The sequence below is a fragment of the Artibeus jamaicensis genome, unplaced genomic scaffold (genome assembly GCF_021234435.1).
Source record: "Artibeus jamaicensis isolate MK-2021 breed Jamaican fruit bat unplaced genomic scaffold, CSHL_Jam_final scaffold_1689, whole genome shotgun sequence".
Lineage (NCBI taxonomy): Eukaryota > Metazoa > Chordata > Mammalia > Chiroptera > Phyllostomidae > Artibeus > Artibeus jamaicensis.
Window position 1 is genome coordinate 7,937,545 of NW_026522029.1, and position 18,112 is coordinate 7,955,656.

Sequence of the window (18,112 nt, forward strand, 5' to 3'; positions counted from 1 at the left end):
TCCGCCGGCTGTTTGCTGGGCTACTCTGTTCAAAACTAAAAACACCAAAATTGGTTTTCTTTTGCAGTGTAGCCAGGCCCCAGTAATGTCCTGGGATCAGGAAGTAGGGACGATGAAGGGACTGATCCCTGAGTGGGCTCTCGGCCCGCACATCAATGACCCCTGGACTGACTGTTCTGGGGTGGCCTTGGCCGGGCGCTCAGCTGACCAGGTGTCACTGACGGGGAATTGCTGAGCAACAGTGCTTTCATTTTACAGGGAGAAAACCGAGTAATTGATACCGAAACTCTATCTGTTATTTGTTGAGCCTGTGTCCCCAACTGGGTTGCAGAATTTTGTTTTTTATTTGAAACTGGTTTTGAATTTGATCTAGAATTTGATCATTTAATTTGGCAAATTAAATCTGAAAGTATTGTATGTTTTGGTGGGGGGAGGGGGGCTGTATGAACGTGTGGGAAGTGAATTATGTTGGTTGTTGATGTTATTTGTTTTACATGATTTGACTTTTAGGAACTTCATTTCCTGGCGACCATAGCGAACTCCTCTGTGAGAGCCTTCTGTCCCGTGGAAGAGGGCACTGCTGTCGCTCTGTGGCCCCCAGAGCACTGCCCAGGGGTCTGGGACCTTCACACACCACTCCTGGGCTTTCAAGGTACAGGGCGAAGCCGCTGGCAAAGGCGGACTGTTGGGGTTGCCCTTGCTTGTGCTGGAGAGGACTCCCCAGGGCCGAGGTCAGAGTCTGTCCCCTGCTCCCTGGGTTCTGGTAGTGAGCTCACCGTTGCGGACCCAGTTCGGTTCCCAGTCAGGGTTTGCGCCATGACTTGTTCACTGCGGCCCCCTGAGAGGGGGAAAGCCCTCTCCTTTGTGTGGTCTGCCCCCGTTGAGAGGCTCAGACATAGGGATAAAGTGGCACCCGAGGCTCCTCCCCTTACGCATCTCCCTCATCTCCACGCCCAAGGCAGCGCCATCCACGCTCTGCTCCATCCCGGCACCAGCTTTTCCTAGGAGCCTGGGCCACCGGACCAGACCGAGCCCGCTCCGCTCACCTCCTGAGCGGTCCCCCTGAACTGCGCACACTCGCTTTCCATTTTCCGTTGTCTGTGTTTGTAGACAAGTCCACCGAAGGGGCCCCCTTGAAGGAGAGGGCGCCAGGCTTCTCAGAGACAAGAGAATACAGTCTATGATTGGATACGATTTTAAACTGGCTTTAAAGAAATTCTGTGGCATGCGAAGCTTTGGTCATCTGAGCATAATCTTAAATAAGTAACAGGCTAACCCAAATATTTTATAAGTTCATGTTGTCTCTGTTGCAAAATGTCAGCAAGGAAAATAGTTCGATACAATAAAATTTTCATAAGTAATCTAAACTTAATTATTAGAAACAAGTAGATTAAATAAATGTAAATGGGATAAAATGTTTCTTTAAAGGTAACTCTTTAGCAACAATTATATTTAATTTAAATGGTTTTATAAATCTCTTTGGTAACTTGAAACTTTAAAGTTTTACTAGCTAAAGTAAATGATGGATATTCATTGAATGTCTAAGCCATTTCCAAATAAGATAAAATAATGAAACATTAATTACTGAAATAGGTTTATCTAGCTTCTGTTTGTTATAGAGAAACTAAATATATTTGGGTCCATTAGTAAACATGTCCTGTGCTACATTTAAAAAAAAAAACAAACCTGTACTATGAAGAAATGTATTTAAAGTTGTACTCAAATATATCAATTTAAAGAACACGAATTGCTTACCTTTTACCTGTCACTAGAAATTGAGTTTCCTAAGAGTTAAGATTTCTAATTAAGAAACTAGTCCTGGCTGGTGTGGCTCAGTGGATTAAGTACTGGCCTACCAACCAAAGGGTCGCTGGTTTGATTCCCAGTCAGGGCACATGCCTGGGTTATGGGCCAGGCTCCTGGTTGGGGGCATGTGAGAGGCAACCACACATTGATGTTTCTCTCCCTCTCTTTCTCCCTCCCTTAACCTCTATCTAAAAGTAAATAAATACACTTTAAAAAGAAGCTAGGTTTTTTAGTGATAGAAAGAATAGGTATGGGAATACATTTTTGAAGGAATTAAAAGAACATGGTTTGTCCTAAAATAAGGTTGTTACTTGACTGCTATGCTGAATGCAGAAGAAAGGACAAACCAAGAGGGACTAAGAAAGTGGTAGAAGGTTTGTAGAAAAGGAATCCTGAGAAAAGAAGAAATTGTATGTGCAGTTTGGTTCTTTTTCAGTCTATTAAAAAGAAAAACATCTTTTCCTGCATTTGGGTTTTTTAAAAATTATTTATTTATTTATCTTGGAGGGGAGGGGAGGGGAGGGGAGGGGAGGGGAGGGGAGGGGAGGGGAGGGGAGGGGAGGGGAGGGGAGGGGGGGAGGGGAGGGGAGGGGAGGGGAGGGGAGGGGAGGGGAGGGGAGGGGAGAAGCAGAGAAATATCAGTGTATGGTTGCTTCTGGTGCATCCCCTGCTGGGAACTGGCCCCTGCTGGTAACTGGCCCCTGCTGGGAATTGGCCTGCAACCCAGGCATGTGCCCTGGCTGGGAACTGAACCAGCGACCTTTTGGTTCACAGGCTGGTATTCAATCCACTGAGCCACACCAGCCAGGGCTCATTTGTCATTCTTGATATCTTAAAATGTTGTGTTGCAGAAAAGCAACATTCTTTGTCAGATGCATTAGAATCAGCTCCGTAACCATGTCGTTTAAAGTTTTGTCATTTGCAGTCATTGTTGACTCTGACGCTTTAGCGCATGTGTCTCATCTCCTCTGCAGAGATCCATGGAGAGGACTCGGGCCTATTGTGAAACTCAGGTTTCCGAGAATTTTTGGGTCGTACCTTTAAACTGGGTGAGGATTGATAGAACACTAAAGAATAACTAGATACATAGAATGCAGGTGACCAGGATAAACAAGAGTTAATTCTGGGGGACTGAATGAACTGAGAATTAGAATTCTTACAGCTTTTCATTGGAAATATTGCTGATTATTAATCTTTCTGTTTTCCAGATAGAAGGAAACCTGTTTTCTCTTAAATTACCGATGGCCTAGAACAGTTTGGTAAATTATACCTTTGTAAGCAACAGTGAAACTGTTAGACTTTTCTCCCCACCCTCATGCCTCTGGAAGTTTGGAGACTCTGAATGAGTGAATATCATGATTTTCTTGGCAATGTGGTTGTTTGCATAAAATCTATAGAAATCTGTTCTCTTTATAAGAGGACACAAGTGGAAACTCTTGATGAGGTTTTGACTGGAATGTCGTGTTTGAAAGAGACAAACATGAGCCCTGGCTGGTGTGGCTCAGTGGATTGGGACCTGGCCTACGAATGGAAAGGTCGCTGGTTCGATTCCCAGTCGGGGTGTGTGCCTGAGTTGCAGGCCAGGTCCCTGGTTGGGGACATGCAACCCATAGATGTTTCTCTTTCTCCCTCCTTCCCCTCCCTAAAAATAAATAAATAAAAAAATTTAAAAAATCCACAAAAGAGATAAACATAGACACCAGATCTCACCAGAACGCTCTGCAGCAGGGGAGTCCAACGCAGGGCCTACAGGCTGCATGAAGCCCAGGTTGGCTGTGAAAGTGGCCCAACACAAGACTGTAAATTTACCTGAAACATTATGAGATCTTTTTGTGATTACGTGTCACAATGTATTTAGTGTGTGGCCCAGAGACACCGAAAGGTTGAACACCGCTGTTCTAAGGAATTAAGATCGCCTTTGGAGGCTGACGAAAGCCACTTGGAAACCGGCAGGTGCCTTGCTCACATGGTTCATAGCAATCTTGCTGGGTAAGAAACAAGGCTGGTTTCTGGAGAGATGGCAAAGGATGAACCTCAAGACATTTTGATAATATAAGAGCAATAACTTTTTTTTTAAAGGACATTTGAGGAGTGTTGAGAACCTGGAGAATTCCCCTACATTGTTAGGGATTACGGGAAAATGCTGATGGCAACTAGTGGCTCATCTTCTTAGCCCTGAGAGGCTAATTAAGCTTCAGTCTGGAGATTTCTTAGGAAAGCTCAGAAAGCAGATTTTAAAAGAGCCTCTTTGATTCATTGTTGTTCTCCTTGTACTTGTGCAAACACCAGGCCAAATTTATTAAAACTAGACTTGTACAATGAATTAGTCTTCACTTGGCTCTCTTTGATAAAATGAGGGTGATTCTAGACAGAAAAACATTATTGTCCTAGGAACCATAATATTCCCTTGTAAATATTCAATTCTAGTGCTGTTCACTATCTTTGTGGGGTTTGGCTTTATTTTCCACTTGTAAACGGCACTAGCTCCCAAATTCTCCTAGTTTCCTCCAATAGCTGCCTGTGGCTCTCCAAATACATTCCCAGTTTTTCTCCCGTCCTTTGTTTTGGAGCCACTGAGAGCAAGCACTCTGTCTTCCTGAGCCTTGTGGTCCAGGCTGCAATGAGACGACATCACGTGAGCTTCGGGGAACTCGCTACAATGGGCTGTCTGGTTAAAGGGACTTCACCCTGAGCATCAGAGGTCAGTAGAACACAACATGGCTGCAACCACTGAGATGAGGGGACTCCAAGGCTGGACAAAACGGTGTCAACAATGAGGACTATCCAGTATAAAGCTATCGGTGTTTTGAAAACAGTTCATTTGGTTGAGCCTGAAGCAAGCAGTCACTCCAAACTGAAAATAAATGCAAAATCTTGCTCAAAAATAAAAAGGACATCCTGACAACCTAAATCGAGTACAGGAAACCATTAAAGCCTGCCCTCGCTTATCTGGTTCCTTCCCCCTTTGGAGACCCCGATGGTCCCACTCCTGCTATTATTGGGTCCTCGCCTCTTTAACCTTCTCATAGAGTCTGCCCCTGCCAGACTGCAGCAGTTCCACCTTAGCTGGTAGTCATGCGAGTTCTCCAGCTCGTTCCAGACAGGAAAGGCCTGGGCCAGACAGTGAGAGAATTTCATTCCTCCCAAGTATAGGGGCAATGTTCTCATTCAGCAGGAAGAAGTTACAGAAGAAGAGACCTCTGGCCCTAATCCCTTTAGAATAAGGAGATAAAATCTCTTTGGTGGTGGTGGGGCAGCGTGTGTGTGTGTGTGTGTGTGTGTGTGTGTGTGTGTGTGTGTGTGCGCGCACATGCGTGCTGGGCGGGGGCAGAATCAGACAGTATAGGGACTAGGGCCCAGGAATGGAAAAACACCAGATGGCCATGAGCCCAGTTAAGAGCAGGCGGCCAGAAAATGTCAAAACCACCGTTCTGTTCCACACAGGCAGTTGATCAAGGCTTGGCCTCTGCGCTGCCCTCCTGGGTGGCGCTGATGAGCAACCACTATCTTGCCCTCACTGCACAGGCCCAGAGATAGTTGCCAAGCAACCGGAAAGGAGGAGGAAGTAACCCCACCCCGTTGGGTTCAGTTCTGCTTCCTGAACACTTGACAAGCCCACCTTTTCCTGCAAGCCCACCTTTCTGTCCACACAGGCCCACCCTGTCCCCATCGTACAAAAGCAGCAGAGCAGAGCCAGGCCCTGAGGCAGCTCAGCGGATCTTTGCTCCGGGCTGCTTCCCCTGTGCTTGAGCATAACCTTACTACTTAAAACCTGTTTGAAAATGTCTCCGGGGTTTCCTCTCAATTTCTATCTTGGGGAACCCAAGAACCCCAACGCCATTCACAATAGGAGGATCTCCTTTCTGTGCTTCCGTTCACTTGCCTCTAAAATGGGAATGTCACCTACATGCTTTACCTACTCCACCAGGACCCGGAACCCAAATGCCATGATGACGTTAGAACCGCCCCAGGGAAGGCACAGGAGCTGCAGACGGGAGGCAGGTCCCTGGCATCAGGATGGCGCACACGTCCCAGCAGGTCTGTGCAATGAGGTCAGGTGAGAGTTCAGAGTTCCCTTGCTCATCTTAGTCATGGAAAAAAGCTGGGGAGCTGCAGAAGTTTGGAGAGGTGTCAGCTCACAAAGGAACAAGCTCCAACAAGTCAGGGGCTTCTCTGACAAAGTTAGTGCCACTGTTACTAAGCTCGTTCATTTGCCTGTCTTTTTGCTAAGCTTTATGACCTTGACCAAGTGACTTAACCCTCAGCTCTGTTAACCGGTCTATAAATGGGGGACAAGAGCATTCAGCTTGAAGTTACCGTGAGAATTAAGGGATATGAGCCCCATAAATTGTCCAGCACCATTCCTGACAGCCCCTCACTATGAACGGTGCAGAGGACACAGCACAGTGCTGGCCTAGGTGTAAGCTACTAATAGTGTAGGTAGGTTGGAGCAGGCATTACTGAAACCTGCTAGCCAAGATTCCAAGACAGTCCCGGTTTCAAAGGCACTCTGCTGTTTCCTCCTAAGTCAGCAAGCACCGGTCTGTCTTGATGGGGAAAACGTGATTGCCCTGGATGGCGCCCCAGTGGCTGCCTGTTTCTCTGGCAGCCCCGAGAGGGAGGCTGGGCTCCGGGCCCAGAGTGGCTCCATTGGATCCCCAGATACGCAGCTGCAAGGCGGTGGGGAGGAGGGTGGGGGGGGGGGGGGGGGGGGCTTGGGCTCCTGGCGGGCGGGGGACCTAGGTTGCACCACCCCCTTTCTCAGCCCCCACGGCCGCTGCCACTGCACAACTCCAGCTGTAAAAGGAAAGAGAAAGTGAAATCTTTTGAGCTCAGTGCTTCCCTACCTAGTGTTATAATCACTGCAGGAAACTCGAAAATCTTCACGGCTGGATGGCATTCCAGACCAATTCAATCAGCATTTTCTTCTCTTTATCTTTTCTTTTTTTTTTTAAACACCTCTTTAACTGAATTCCAATGTATACAAAACTGCTCTGGATCAGGGTTATTCAAACTTGTCAGATGACCCTAATCACCTCCATTAGTTTAAAATGCAGTTGCTCGGCCTCTGGAATGAGCCCTGGCACCAGAACTTACTGATTCTAAAACAGGCCTTTCTGAAAACATGTAGGGTATCTGAGCATCTCAGAAATCAGGTGATCTTCCAATCAGTGTGGCACCTGTTTTGAGGAAGCACACGCACCTTCCAGGCCACGATGACGTCAGGCAGCTGGAAGAGAAACAAGTCCCCAGGGCAGTGCTTCCCAGCCTCCAGGTCCTTGGAGTTGCCCACGATGCCATTAACCTCCCGGGTTCTGAGTGAGAGGGCCTGGGTTAAGTAAGGCCGAGGTTCCACGTTCCTGACAATCTCCCAGGTGACCTGTGCTGGGCCTTGCACCGTGTTTGGGTAGCAAAGTCCTAAAGTATCTCCTTCCGAGGAGGCTCCCCATTCTCACGTCTCCCCAGGAAGCAACAGCTGGCCCGAGGGCCAGACGGAGGGTTGCCCCAACCGTTGAGAAGCCAGCAGCAGGGCCCAGTCTCCCTGCCATGCACCCCTTTTCCTGCTTTCCTCCTTCCCCAAACCTTTCCTGAGGACCCAGGAGGAATTCGGTGTGGGGGAATCTAGGTGTAAGCAAGTATGATGTGAAGTGAGGGCTGATGACTGCGGCGTGTACTAGAGATGAGCCAACAGGAGTGAAGCTAAGAGCTTCCTGCAGGAGCTGGGAGAAACACTTCTAATCTTCCCAAGTGAGGGCAGTGCCCCAAGCGAGCACTCCTGGCCAGGCCCACCCGCTGGGATGGAGGAGTGGGCTCGGACCCCTTGAAACCAAGACCCTAGAATCTGGACTCTGAGTGAGCTTTCTGCGTTGGTGCCTCTGACATCCAGCACTGTGAAGCACGTGAGTCTGGGAAGGAGACTTTTAGGGGGTCAGCCCCTCCAAAGGAGGGGCAGCAGTTATCCTGTTCCAGAGGTCCGGTGCCTATACCCTGTCTTCCTGTGTCAGAATGCAGCAGAGTCACAGACACACTCGAGTCTCTGTTCTTTGTCATACTGAGCTCTTAATCGGCTTGGCCCGTCACATCGCTGGATGCAAAGGCTACAATCCCCAGACTAAGTAGGTCTCCAGCTGGGGTAGGAGTCTCAGCCAAGGCAGGGAGGGAACAAGATCTGGAGGCTGCTCCTTCACCCGGCCCCCTGCAAACCAGCTTTTTGGGCCTGAGAAACTGATGCACAAGCCCGATTTACTTTTCCTTTTCCTTTCTTCTCACAGATAGGAAACCCTAGAGGAGAGGCGGAAGGGCCCGGGGGAAGCAGCCCAGGAGGGGACAGCAGAAAGATGGGGAGTGGAGTCAGCGCCGAGGACAAGGAGCTGGCCAAGCGGTCCAAGGAGCTGGAAAGGAAGCTGCAGGAGGACGCCGACAAGGAGGCCAAGACCGTGAAGCTGCTGCTGCTGGGTGAGCGGGATGGGGAGAGGAGCCCAGGTAGGAGCCAGCCCTGCTCCTTCCTGCCTGTCCCGGATGGAGATGGGTTCCACCCAACCCACAGGGAGGCAGGAGCCTGGGCCTCGTGTCCTCTCCCCACCCAGTCTCATGCTAGGGTATCAGGAGCTCTAGGACTGCGCCCAGCCACCCCGTCCAGATGCAGAATGCCAAAGCTACTCTGGCACTGTTCTGCTAGTCCTTGAACCACGTGGGCCAGGATGGACCCACCCATCTCCAAATAGAACCAGAGCCAACAAACACCTCATGGCTTGGCAAATACCAGGAACCCTGGGCTTTCAGACAGCAACCCAATCTGCAGTCAGAGAATTGCGTCAAGGCCTCAGAAGAGGAGGTTGGATGCAGAAGGTCTAGCATATAGCGTAGATAATCAGCGTCATGTACTCCCAGGGACAGGCCAGCCTGCCAGGCACACTGGTTCCTCCTGACCGGGGAGGAAGGGTGTCTGCAGCGAGAGCAGTGCTCTCCTGGCTTCCTGTCCGGTAGCCACCTCTAAAGCCACGCCAGGCCAGACGGGAGGGAGCATCCGACACCTGATGAGCTCCTAAGCGGATCAGGGGGGCGGGATGAAAAAAGCACAGCACCTCAGTGATCAGTCAGAGAAACCGAGTGTTGGACACCTGGCTTAGAAAAGCCCCAACGGCAGTGCAGAGGGATCGGTGTGACGGCCTGGCTGGGCGGGGTGTGCACGCCCAGAGCAGCCTGGGAACAGGCGCCAGCTGTCCTCCTCCCCTCCCGCCCACCCCACCAGCCACCACGTGGCACAGCCCCAGGGACACACTAAAGGGGCACGCCTCTCAAGGCAGGACCCAGACTCCAGGGAGTCAGGAGGCTGCCGAAGGGGGAGGAGACGCTAGGCCACTAAGAGAGCTTTTAAGCCTAAGCAGCTTTCTTCGACATTCAGGATAAGCAGTTTAGGGCGAGGGGGGAGGGGTGAAGGCATGGGGGTGGGCGTGTAGACTAGGGGAGAGGGCCCAAGGGTAGGTGGTGTTGATGGAGGGACAGCGGAGTGTGAAGGATATTAGGGCATTTTAGTCAATAAAGGAGACAGAATGAGGGTGGAAAAACAGTAGTTTAGTGGAGACCCAGCTCTCTCCACTCCTGCTCCAAGCCCACGCTCCTGAGCACAACGGGCGGAGGGGAGAGATGTGTCCAAGGAATCCCCCCCCCACCATTCGTTCAGTGGTTCTCAGTGGATTGTGCCCCCACCCACGGGGACGTCTGGAAGCATCTTTGGCCGTCAGGACCGCAAGCATGGAGCACAGCCGACTTCTTGGGAGTGGGGGCCAGGAACGAAGCTCTGCGCCCTCCACTGGGCAGGATGGCAACGCCCCCCCACCCCCCACCCCCCCCATCCCCGCCCAAAGGATCATCCAGCCCAAAATGCTGGGAGTGAGAGGTGGAAACTCTGCTGGAGGTCCAGAGCAAAGGGCCTGGGCTCGAGGCCAGCGGCAAAGCAGAGCTGCCATCACTCCTGGGCGGTGCCTCACGTGGCGCCTGGCGAGCACGGCCACCTGGGGGGGAGGAGCAGGGAATGGGGGCAAACCCAGAGCCTGAGCCTTTCTCCCGGCAGGTGCTGGGGAATCAGGAAAGAGCACCATCGTCAAGCAGATGAAGTGAGTAGGAACCAAGCCCCGCAGGGCCAGGGCGGGGCCCAGAGGAGGAAGGGCTCCGGGCTGGAAAGCCGGATGTGAAGGGTGGAAAGGACCCGGTGCCCCTCCCCTGCGCATCCCTCGCCCCCTGACTCTCCACCTCAGGGCAGCAGTAGGAATAGATCTAGTGCTTGTGACGCTTCGCCTCCCCCCACACTCCCGGCTCCTGCTGTCCGGCTGCCCGGGGCGGCTAAGGGGCGGGTGTGTGCCCGCAGGATCATCCACCAGGACGGCTACTCGCCAGAGGAGTGCCTGGAGTACAAGTCCGTCATCTACGGCAACGTGCTGCAGTCCATGCTGGCCGTCGTCCGGGCCATGTCTGCCCTGGGCATTGACTACGCCGAGCCCAGCCGTGCGGTGCGTGCTTAACGGCATGTGGTTAAGGGTAGATGGTAAGAAAGGCAAATGAGAAATGGACCAGAGCGTGGTCCCGATACACCAAGGTCGTGGGCTCAATCCCTAGTCAGGGCACATACAAAATGAACCAATGAGTGCATCAGTGCTGATGGGTCCCTATGCACCATCTCATCTGCTTCGCGGGCAGTCTGGTCTTTAAACATCCAGTGTCCCCGAGCAGAGGACCAAGTTCTGTGGCAGCGTGCTGCAAGCAGCTCAGCCTGCAAGGATAGAGGATAGAAGGTGGGGACACCCGAGGAAAGCCCAGGACTGGATAGATCGCCACCCTCCACCTCTCAAGCCCACTCAGAAATCAGTGAGCGCGCTTTCTGAGACAGAACCTTTGCCACCCGCCGGCCCAGCCCAGGCTGCTGTGGGAGCAACGCCAATGCTTCCCTTGCAGCAGGACCCCTGCCCGGCCCTCAGCCAGCTTTCTGCCTTACAGGATGATGGGCGGCAGCTCGGCCACCTGGCCGACTCCGTCGAGGAGGGCACCATGCCCCCTGAGCTGGTGGCGGTCATCGGGAGGCTGTGGCGGGACGGCGGGGTGCAAGCCTGCGTCGACAGAGCGGCGGAGTACCAGCTCAACGACTCGGCCTCTTAGTGAGACTGGCTGGGGTGGGCGGGAGGAGGTGCGGGCCGCCTTCCGGGAGAAACTCCCGGGCACTGAGTGCGGCCCGTGCCCCTGCTGGTTGGGCTCCTGCAGGGTTTCACTGCGTGTGGCGCGTGATGCCTTTAAATCGGGATGCGGGCCACTCTGCATCCTACGAAGCTTAAGGCCCAAAATTCAAACCAGAGGTGCTCTGTGTAGCAGCCCTCAGCCGTCCCCTAAGTCACACACGTCACCTGCCACCGCTCCCTTCAGAACCGCGGCCGCTAGGACGGCCGGCCCTGCAGTCTGCCACCCTCTCCTGGAAGGCCCTGGTGCGCCATGGCCCTTGGAGGGCTGAGTTTTCTAGCTGGTAACCCACACTCTACTTAGGCCACTAACCAGAAATGATGACAGTCCCCTTCGCTCATTCTGTCTGCGTCCCCGGGTGCCAGGGTGTGGGATACAGAAATCACCAGGGCAAACCAAAGGTAGCTGTCAGAGATTGAAGGAAACAACTGTGCAAAGCTGGTTCCAAAAAAATGAGGCGCAGAGTGTGTCCATCAAGCTGACCTCACACAGCGAAACGCTGTAGACAGACAGGCGTGAGCCCCACAATCTAAGACACACCCCGGCTCAGCCCTTGTCCTGTCATCTAGTCTGGTGACACAGTGCCCTGACTGTCCCCAGGGCCCTCCCTCGGAGGCCCCGGCGCTGCCGGCTGTGCTGGGCGCACCATCTCATTTCATCTGAAGAAGCTTTCAAGGCAGACAGGACTCCTCACTAGTCCCATTTACAGATGGAAACGGAGCTTCGGAGACGTTAACTAACTTCCAGCATAACTGATATGCTCCAAGTCATGTAAATAAATGGCCGATTTGAAATCAGGCTGGATTTGAAGTCAGGTTTACTTGCCCACAGAGTGTTTTTTTTTTTTTTTAAACCACAATATACCACAGTGCCTCTCAACCCTGAACAAGCCATTTAACCCCTCTAAATCTGTAACGTGGGACATGATCTGAGGCTCACGAAAGCAGGAGAGAGTGTAAACACGGAGGTGCCTCGCGCACAATAGGCACCTCTCTGACCCCCCCCCCCACCGCTTTCTCTCAGCGCCTTCACTGCACATCCGTCCTCCTCCACCTTCTTTTCTAACCTGTTTTATATGGTAACTCAAACACATACAAAAGTAGAATCCAACAAATCACCTGGCTTCAACCGTTACCAACGAGTGGCCACTCTCTTCATCTTCACCCCCGACTGGGTTATGTTGAAGGAAATCCCAGATATTCTATGATCTCACCCTCAAAATTTCATCACGTAACTCTAAAAATGACTTTTTAAGAGAGAAATCACTATGTAATTACTATACCTAAATATTTAATAATTCTCTAATGTCACGAAATATCCAAGTTTCCCCATCACATGGAAAGTTTTCCCCCAACTTGATTCAGGGTGTAAACGCGGTCCACGCGCCACACTGGTTCCTGTCCTGTGTCCCTGCAGTCTCTCTTCACCCAACTCCTAATTTGGGGTGGAACTTTCAGCACCCATCGCAACCACCAAATCTCATGTGAGGGTCCAGGAAACCCTGTAGTCAGGGGAAATGCAAGGACGTCACCTGACTCGACTCACAGGGCAGGACCCAGCCGCAGAAGGGCCCTGAGTCCCGGGACTGAGCCCAGGACCCACACCTCCTTCTGTGAGGACACACGAGGGTTTGTGGGGACGAGCCTTAGACTGAACAGTATGGATTCTAGCCCTGGTTCTGTCATGTAAGGTTGTATGCCTGTGGGTGAGGTTCTTTACTTTTCTTGGCCTTGGCCATGGAAAATCTAGTATCATCCATGCTGATGACTTTTCTCAGCTATCTGAACCAACTAGACCGGATTACGGCCCCCGACTACCTCCCCAGTGAGCAAGACGTGCTGCGGTCCAGAGTCAAAACTACGGGCATCGTTGAGACCAAGTTTTGCGTCAAAGACCTGAACTTCAGGTGAGTATGAGGTCTGCTGAAGGTGCCACAGAAACACACACAGTTCCCCGGGGGCCTGGGCGTGCTTCCTGACCTTCACCAAAGCCCAGTTTGCATTCGCGTCCTCCGCGCCCTGGACACGTAGTTCCCATCTTATGGCCAACTGGCCCCACAGGAGCCGCCTTCATGCGTGCAAATGCCACATGCATGTGGTCATAAGCTGGTCATACCTATGGGGACAGTCATTTCTCCCCTCAGGATGTTTGATGTGGGGGGGCAGCGATCAGAGCGAAAGAAGTGGATCCACTGCTTCGAGGGAGTCACCTGCATCATCTTCTGCGCGGCCCTCAGCGCCTATGACATGGTGTTGGTGGAAGATGACGAAGTGGTGAGTGGGCAGCTTTGGCTCCGAGCAACCCTGAAGGACGGTTCCCCCATGACCCTCCAGCTGTGAGAGTCATTCCAGCGCCCCGCCCCCCGGTGATTTCAGCCAACCACGACCCTCTACCCATCTTCTAACAGACCAATCAGTACCACAGGCAAATAACAGTAGAAAAACCTCTCCTGCCAGTTCCAGGCTCTAGGCCAGCACTTTGGAGCTTCAGATTCACTGAGCAAGCCTGGTCCCAGAGCAGACATCCAAGTAGCACGTGGCTGGCTTGTGCTCATGGAAGGGGCTGCATATTAAAGGGACAGGGATCCACTGGGCAAAGCAGAGGAGCTGCGCTCAGCACTCTCCCAGGGCGCCCGTGGAAGTGAGGGGCAGAGTGAGGACGGCAGAACGGGATTCTGTGCACCTTCACACACACGACAGCGGGGCTGAAGCACAAACCTCACTTAGAAGCCTAGATAAGTACCGAGTGCACACAGGACTGAGACACAGCACACACACCTCGAGTGTCACACGCCACTCGAACAGGCAGCCAGATGGTCACCTGAGGGTGGTTCTCTGGGGCCTGTAGTTTTAGAAGACAGGAGCTCTGCAGGACAAGTGTTGGCCCAACGGTTCCCTCCTGAGTTGGAGACAGAGGAGGTCAAAGGCAAGGGTAACGCTGACTTCACGCCAGCATCTGCTCCTCGAATGGAGGCCCAGAGCTGACGGGCAGGAGACAAAGTTCCTGCCCTCCCACCCCTTGCTCCAGTTTTTCTCCCTTCTCCTTAATAGTTCAAGTTCACATCAGAGCACTCTAAGTACCTTCTAGCCAAAATGTCTCACAGGGCCCCTCATTTTCCAAGATCTCTTCAGGCCTCCGAGGTCTTCACGGGCTTCCCAGGAGTTATTAGCAATGACAAAAGGCTGCAGTTTAGCTTTTCTCTATCAGATGAAAAGAGTGAAATCAGCTAAGAGCACACATACTTCAAGACCCCACAGGCCTGCTCTCCAAGACTAGGCTGGCCTGGGGCATGGGGCAGCCTCTGTGCCCTGCAAACACATAGCGGCCTCTCCCCCACTCACAGTAGTGAGAGAAGGAAACAGGGCAGAAGAGCCCGTGTGTGGCCCCGGGAAGTCCTCCAGCCCTCACCGTTGGGCACCGGGGTCTAAGAATCCGCAGTGTGTTCCTGCCCACACTGAGACCCAGGGCCCTGTGACAGAAGCCTCTTCAAATCATCCTGGAGACACAGGTCAGCACATGCTACCTCGGGCCCAGATTCCACCCTGTGTCAGGAGCACTCGTGGATGTCAAAACCCTCAGCTGTGCCCTGGCCGCCGAAGCCCTCCCTGCATAACATTCTTGACCTTCGCAGCCAGGAACATTCTCCATACGTGACCTCATTTAACTTGCATAAACCTTACGAGATAGGGGGAACAGACTCCGAAAACTCGATGAATTTTTCCCCAGCCACACAGCCATGATAGGAAGATGAGAAGCCAGGTTTCTCTAGCCGAACAAAAAAGCGGGAAGCCGTTCCCTCCTCTTGCCCTCACATTCGGAGCAGCAGTTTCTGCAGAGGGGAGGCGGCCAGATGCACCCCCACACCCGGCCTGACGCCTCTGCTGGCTTCCCTCTTCCCAGAACCGCATGCATGAGTCGCTGCACCTGTTCAACAGCATATGCAACCACAGGTTCTTCGCGGCCACTTCCATCGTCCTCTTTCTCAACAAGAAGGACCTCTTTGAGGAAAAAATCAAGAAAGTCCACCTCAGCATCTGTTTTCCGGAGTATGATGGTAAGCGAGTGTCCAGGGCTGGAGACAAGGGTGATGAGGTCCCAGTCCCGACTGCTGAGGGCCTCGTTTCCTGGGCCCAGGAGACAAACAGGGATGGTCTTTGAGGAGGGAAAGCCCTACCCTGCCACGTTGGTGATCCCTTATCCTGTCAGTACTCCTTCCTCTCGGGAGGTTTGCCACATCCAAGTGACACCTGGACATCTCATCTGGGAAACGTGGGCATTCAGCCAGAGGTCCGAGTTCCAATGGCTCTGGAGCAGAAGCCACGTTAGACGCAGGAGGGCCCCCTGCTATTCAGATGGTAGCTGCCAGCAGCCAGGGGTGGAGACGCAGACACCTCTCTGCTCAGTGTCTCCGCTCAACTCCAGTGGGACACACAGGAGAGCAGTACAGGGGAGGACCCTTCTCCCGCCGAGGGGCCCCCGGCCGCAGCTAGCACAGCGCCATGCGGGTCAAGGCAGCCACCTAAAAAGTAAGTGAGCAACCGAGGGGCGTTCATTTGCCCCACTCCTTCACTGTTTTTCTGGAAAACCAGGAAACAACTCTTACGAAGATGCAGGGAGTTACATCAAGAGTCAGTTCCTTGACCTCAACATGCGAAAAGACGTCAAAGAGATCTACAGTCACATGACCTGCGCCACAGACACGCAGAATGTCAAGTTCGTGTTCGACGCAGTCACAGACATCATCATCAAAGAGAACCTCAAGGACTGCGGGCTCTTCTGACTGCCACTGCTTTTCAAGTGTGTGCTCTCCTAACGGGACTGGAGTCTGGGTGCTGTCCAGGGGGATATCACGGGTCACAGCACCGTGCCCTGGGGCACGAGTGCCTCATCCCCTGGAAATGGGGTGAGCATGGCCAGGACTGCCTTCCCACCCTGTGCTCAGAGCAGGGCGGCCGGTGCAGTTTAAAGAGCCCAAGGCCAGGAGTTGGAACACCCAGGTTCCAGTACTGGTTCTGCAATTTACCACAAAGTGTAAAGACACCCTTTGTCTGAGTGAGTCCCTCATCTCTGAAACGAAGGTCATTCACTTCTCTGCTGCATCACGGGGTTACTCTGGTGGTCACAAACATAACCCAAGGGAAGGTGCAGAAAGGCTGTGTCACTAGTCACAGACAGAAACCCTGCATCACAGCTGCCATCTAGGGAAAGCAACGCCAGCTTTCCAGATGAACTATCCCAAGCAAAACGGGAAATGACAACAACAACAACAAACCCACAAGCTAAGGCACATAGAGACCTGTTAGTGGCAGGTTTACTGAGAGATCTGGATCGCCGGACAGGTGACTTAGTTCCCATGGCACATACCTAAAAACAATCATCTTTATTAAGGGTAGGCTACCCCTCCTCCCTCCTCCAACCTGCTAGAGAGACAAAGTTTCCTTTAGCTCTAAGTAACTGTTTCGCAGCTACACAAGCCACTTTCTGAATAAACTAAGAGCATACTAACACATTCGCACTCTGAGTACTAATGATGTTTTATAGCTGCTACTTCTCCCTCACAGAATTTGGAATAAGAGAGCAACCCTAAAATTCTCATTTCAACTGCTACCTGTTTCGGAACAAAACAGGCAGCTGATCTTGCTTTAGGCAATAAAAACCTGTGTGGTTGGGTGGACTCCTGTGAGGCCTGGCTGAAAACATCTTCCCAAACAGACCAAGTAAATCACTGGCTTCTCACTCCTGGGAGGGGAAAGGAAGCTGGCTTTGCATTTATCTTCACAGGAGGCGGTGAAGTCTCTTACGGATTTAGCATTTACAACTACTAGTGAGGAAGGCTCCTGGCATCAAGATTTAGTCTATAAAAGAATGTGTCAGTTAAAATGAAAATACTCTCCTTGCCAGAAGCACACTCTCCCGCTTACGCGGCTACTAGCCACAGTGATACCAGAGAGCCATATGAGCCTGGAGTGCACCGAGGAAAAAACCTGGTGCTGTTAAAATCGGATTCGTTTGAGAGTCTGACTCCTAGAAAAGAAACCAACTTGGGAGGATTAGCAGAGAATTAAGGGAAACTACTCTGCCTACTGTCGATGAACCAACTTCAGTCAAAGAAAAAGCCAGGGTAAGACGTCTTGTCTTGCACCCGCAAGCTGAGCAGGAACTTTTCTAAGCAGCTTTAACTTTGACTCACTTTTTCTTCTTTTTTAAAAGTTTTTATTTATTTTTAGAGAGGGAGGGAGGAAAAGAGGGAGAGAAACAACTTACACGCCCCTACTGGGGACCTGGCCCACAACCCAGGCATGTGCCCTGACTGGGGATTGAACCAGTGACCCTTTGGTTCGCAGGCCGACACTCAGTCCACTGAGCTACACCAGCCAGGCCTCTCACTTTCTTCTGAGTCTCCCCCCACCTGCCAAATACAAGGGAAAGTTTTAGAAAGTCACAGAGGTAGAAGTGAGCCAGTGGGCTATGTGGGCCCAGGAAACAAGTACGGAGGCAAAAGAAGGATCCTTGGAATTTCAATGGTTTGTGCCTAGGAAATGAAAGGGAGAAAGATGTAGGGGAGGGGTGCTCCAGAGAAAGGGGGAGGGAAGGGGGGAAGAGAGAGAACCCTTTTTATTTTTTTATGGATCCTTTGGCAGTCTGATGAAACCTCTAGGCCTCTTCTCAGAATACTTAAGAACGCCTGAAATAAGCTGAGAATCATGCAGAACACCAGCACACCAGATGCAGTTCATCCAGGCAGCTCTGAAGCACCAGGTCAGAATCCTCACCAGAGCTGTGGCCGTGCCTACACAGGCCCCCAACGCAACTATCCCACTCAATCCGCCTTCACACAGATTGAGCCACACCTCCCCACACTCACACCACGCTTTCCTTCCTTCCTTTCCGAGCTTTTCCTTGACCTCTGACTCCAGGAAGGAGTTTGTTATGGGCCATACTATGGAGGCCAACCCCAGGACCCCAGGTTACTAGTGTTTCTGCAGAACCTGCCCTAAGCACGGGCATGAAAAGTCAGCGACACAGGTGTTCTGGAAGAACAACGTCTAGCAGAATGAAACGGTCTAGTTTAACTGTC

The 18,112-nt window shown here is 52.0% G+C and overlaps 1 protein-coding gene across 2 annotated transcripts; it reads left to right on the top strand.

The window, feature by feature from the left end:
- The first annotated feature begins 255 nt into the window (after positions 1 to 255).
- Positions 256 to 17,568, top strand: GNAT2 (G protein subunit alpha transducin 2). Of its 2 annotated transcripts, XM_053655876.1 has the most exons (10): positions 256 to 652; positions 5,735 to 5,858; positions 8,079 to 8,262; positions 9,881 to 9,923; positions 10,175 to 10,316; positions 10,801 to 10,958; positions 12,812 to 12,940; positions 13,178 to 13,307; positions 14,935 to 15,088; positions 15,624 to 17,568. In XM_053655876.1, exons 2-10 carry the CDS (start codon positions 5,754 to 5,756, stop codon positions 15,812 to 15,814), a joined length of 1,236 nt encoding a protein of 411 aa, XP_053511851.1. In that variant the 5' UTR covers positions 256 to 652; positions 5,735 to 5,753; the 3' UTR covers positions 15,815 to 17,568. The 2 variants fall into 2 exon arrangements, with proteins under 2 accessions (XP_053511851.1, XP_037008384.2); XM_037152489.2 differs by lacking the exon at positions 256 to 652 and having other exon boundaries at positions 5,745 to 5,844.
- The last annotated feature ends 544 nt before the right edge of the window (positions 17,569 to 18,112 follow it).

Coding starts and splice junctions, on each gene's coding strand:
- GNAT2 (XM_053655876.1), top strand. CDS start 5,754: ATGATGACGTTAGAACCGCCCCAGGGAAGGCACAGGAGCTGCAGACGG. Junction 9,924..10,174: donor ACCATCGTCAAGCAGATGAA/GTGAGTAGGAAC, acceptor GTGTGCCCGCAG/GATCATCCACCAGGACGGCT. Junction 12,941..13,177: donor GTCAAAGACCTGAACTTCAG/GTGAGTATGAGG, acceptor TTCTCCCCTCAG/GATGTTTGATGTGGGGGGGC.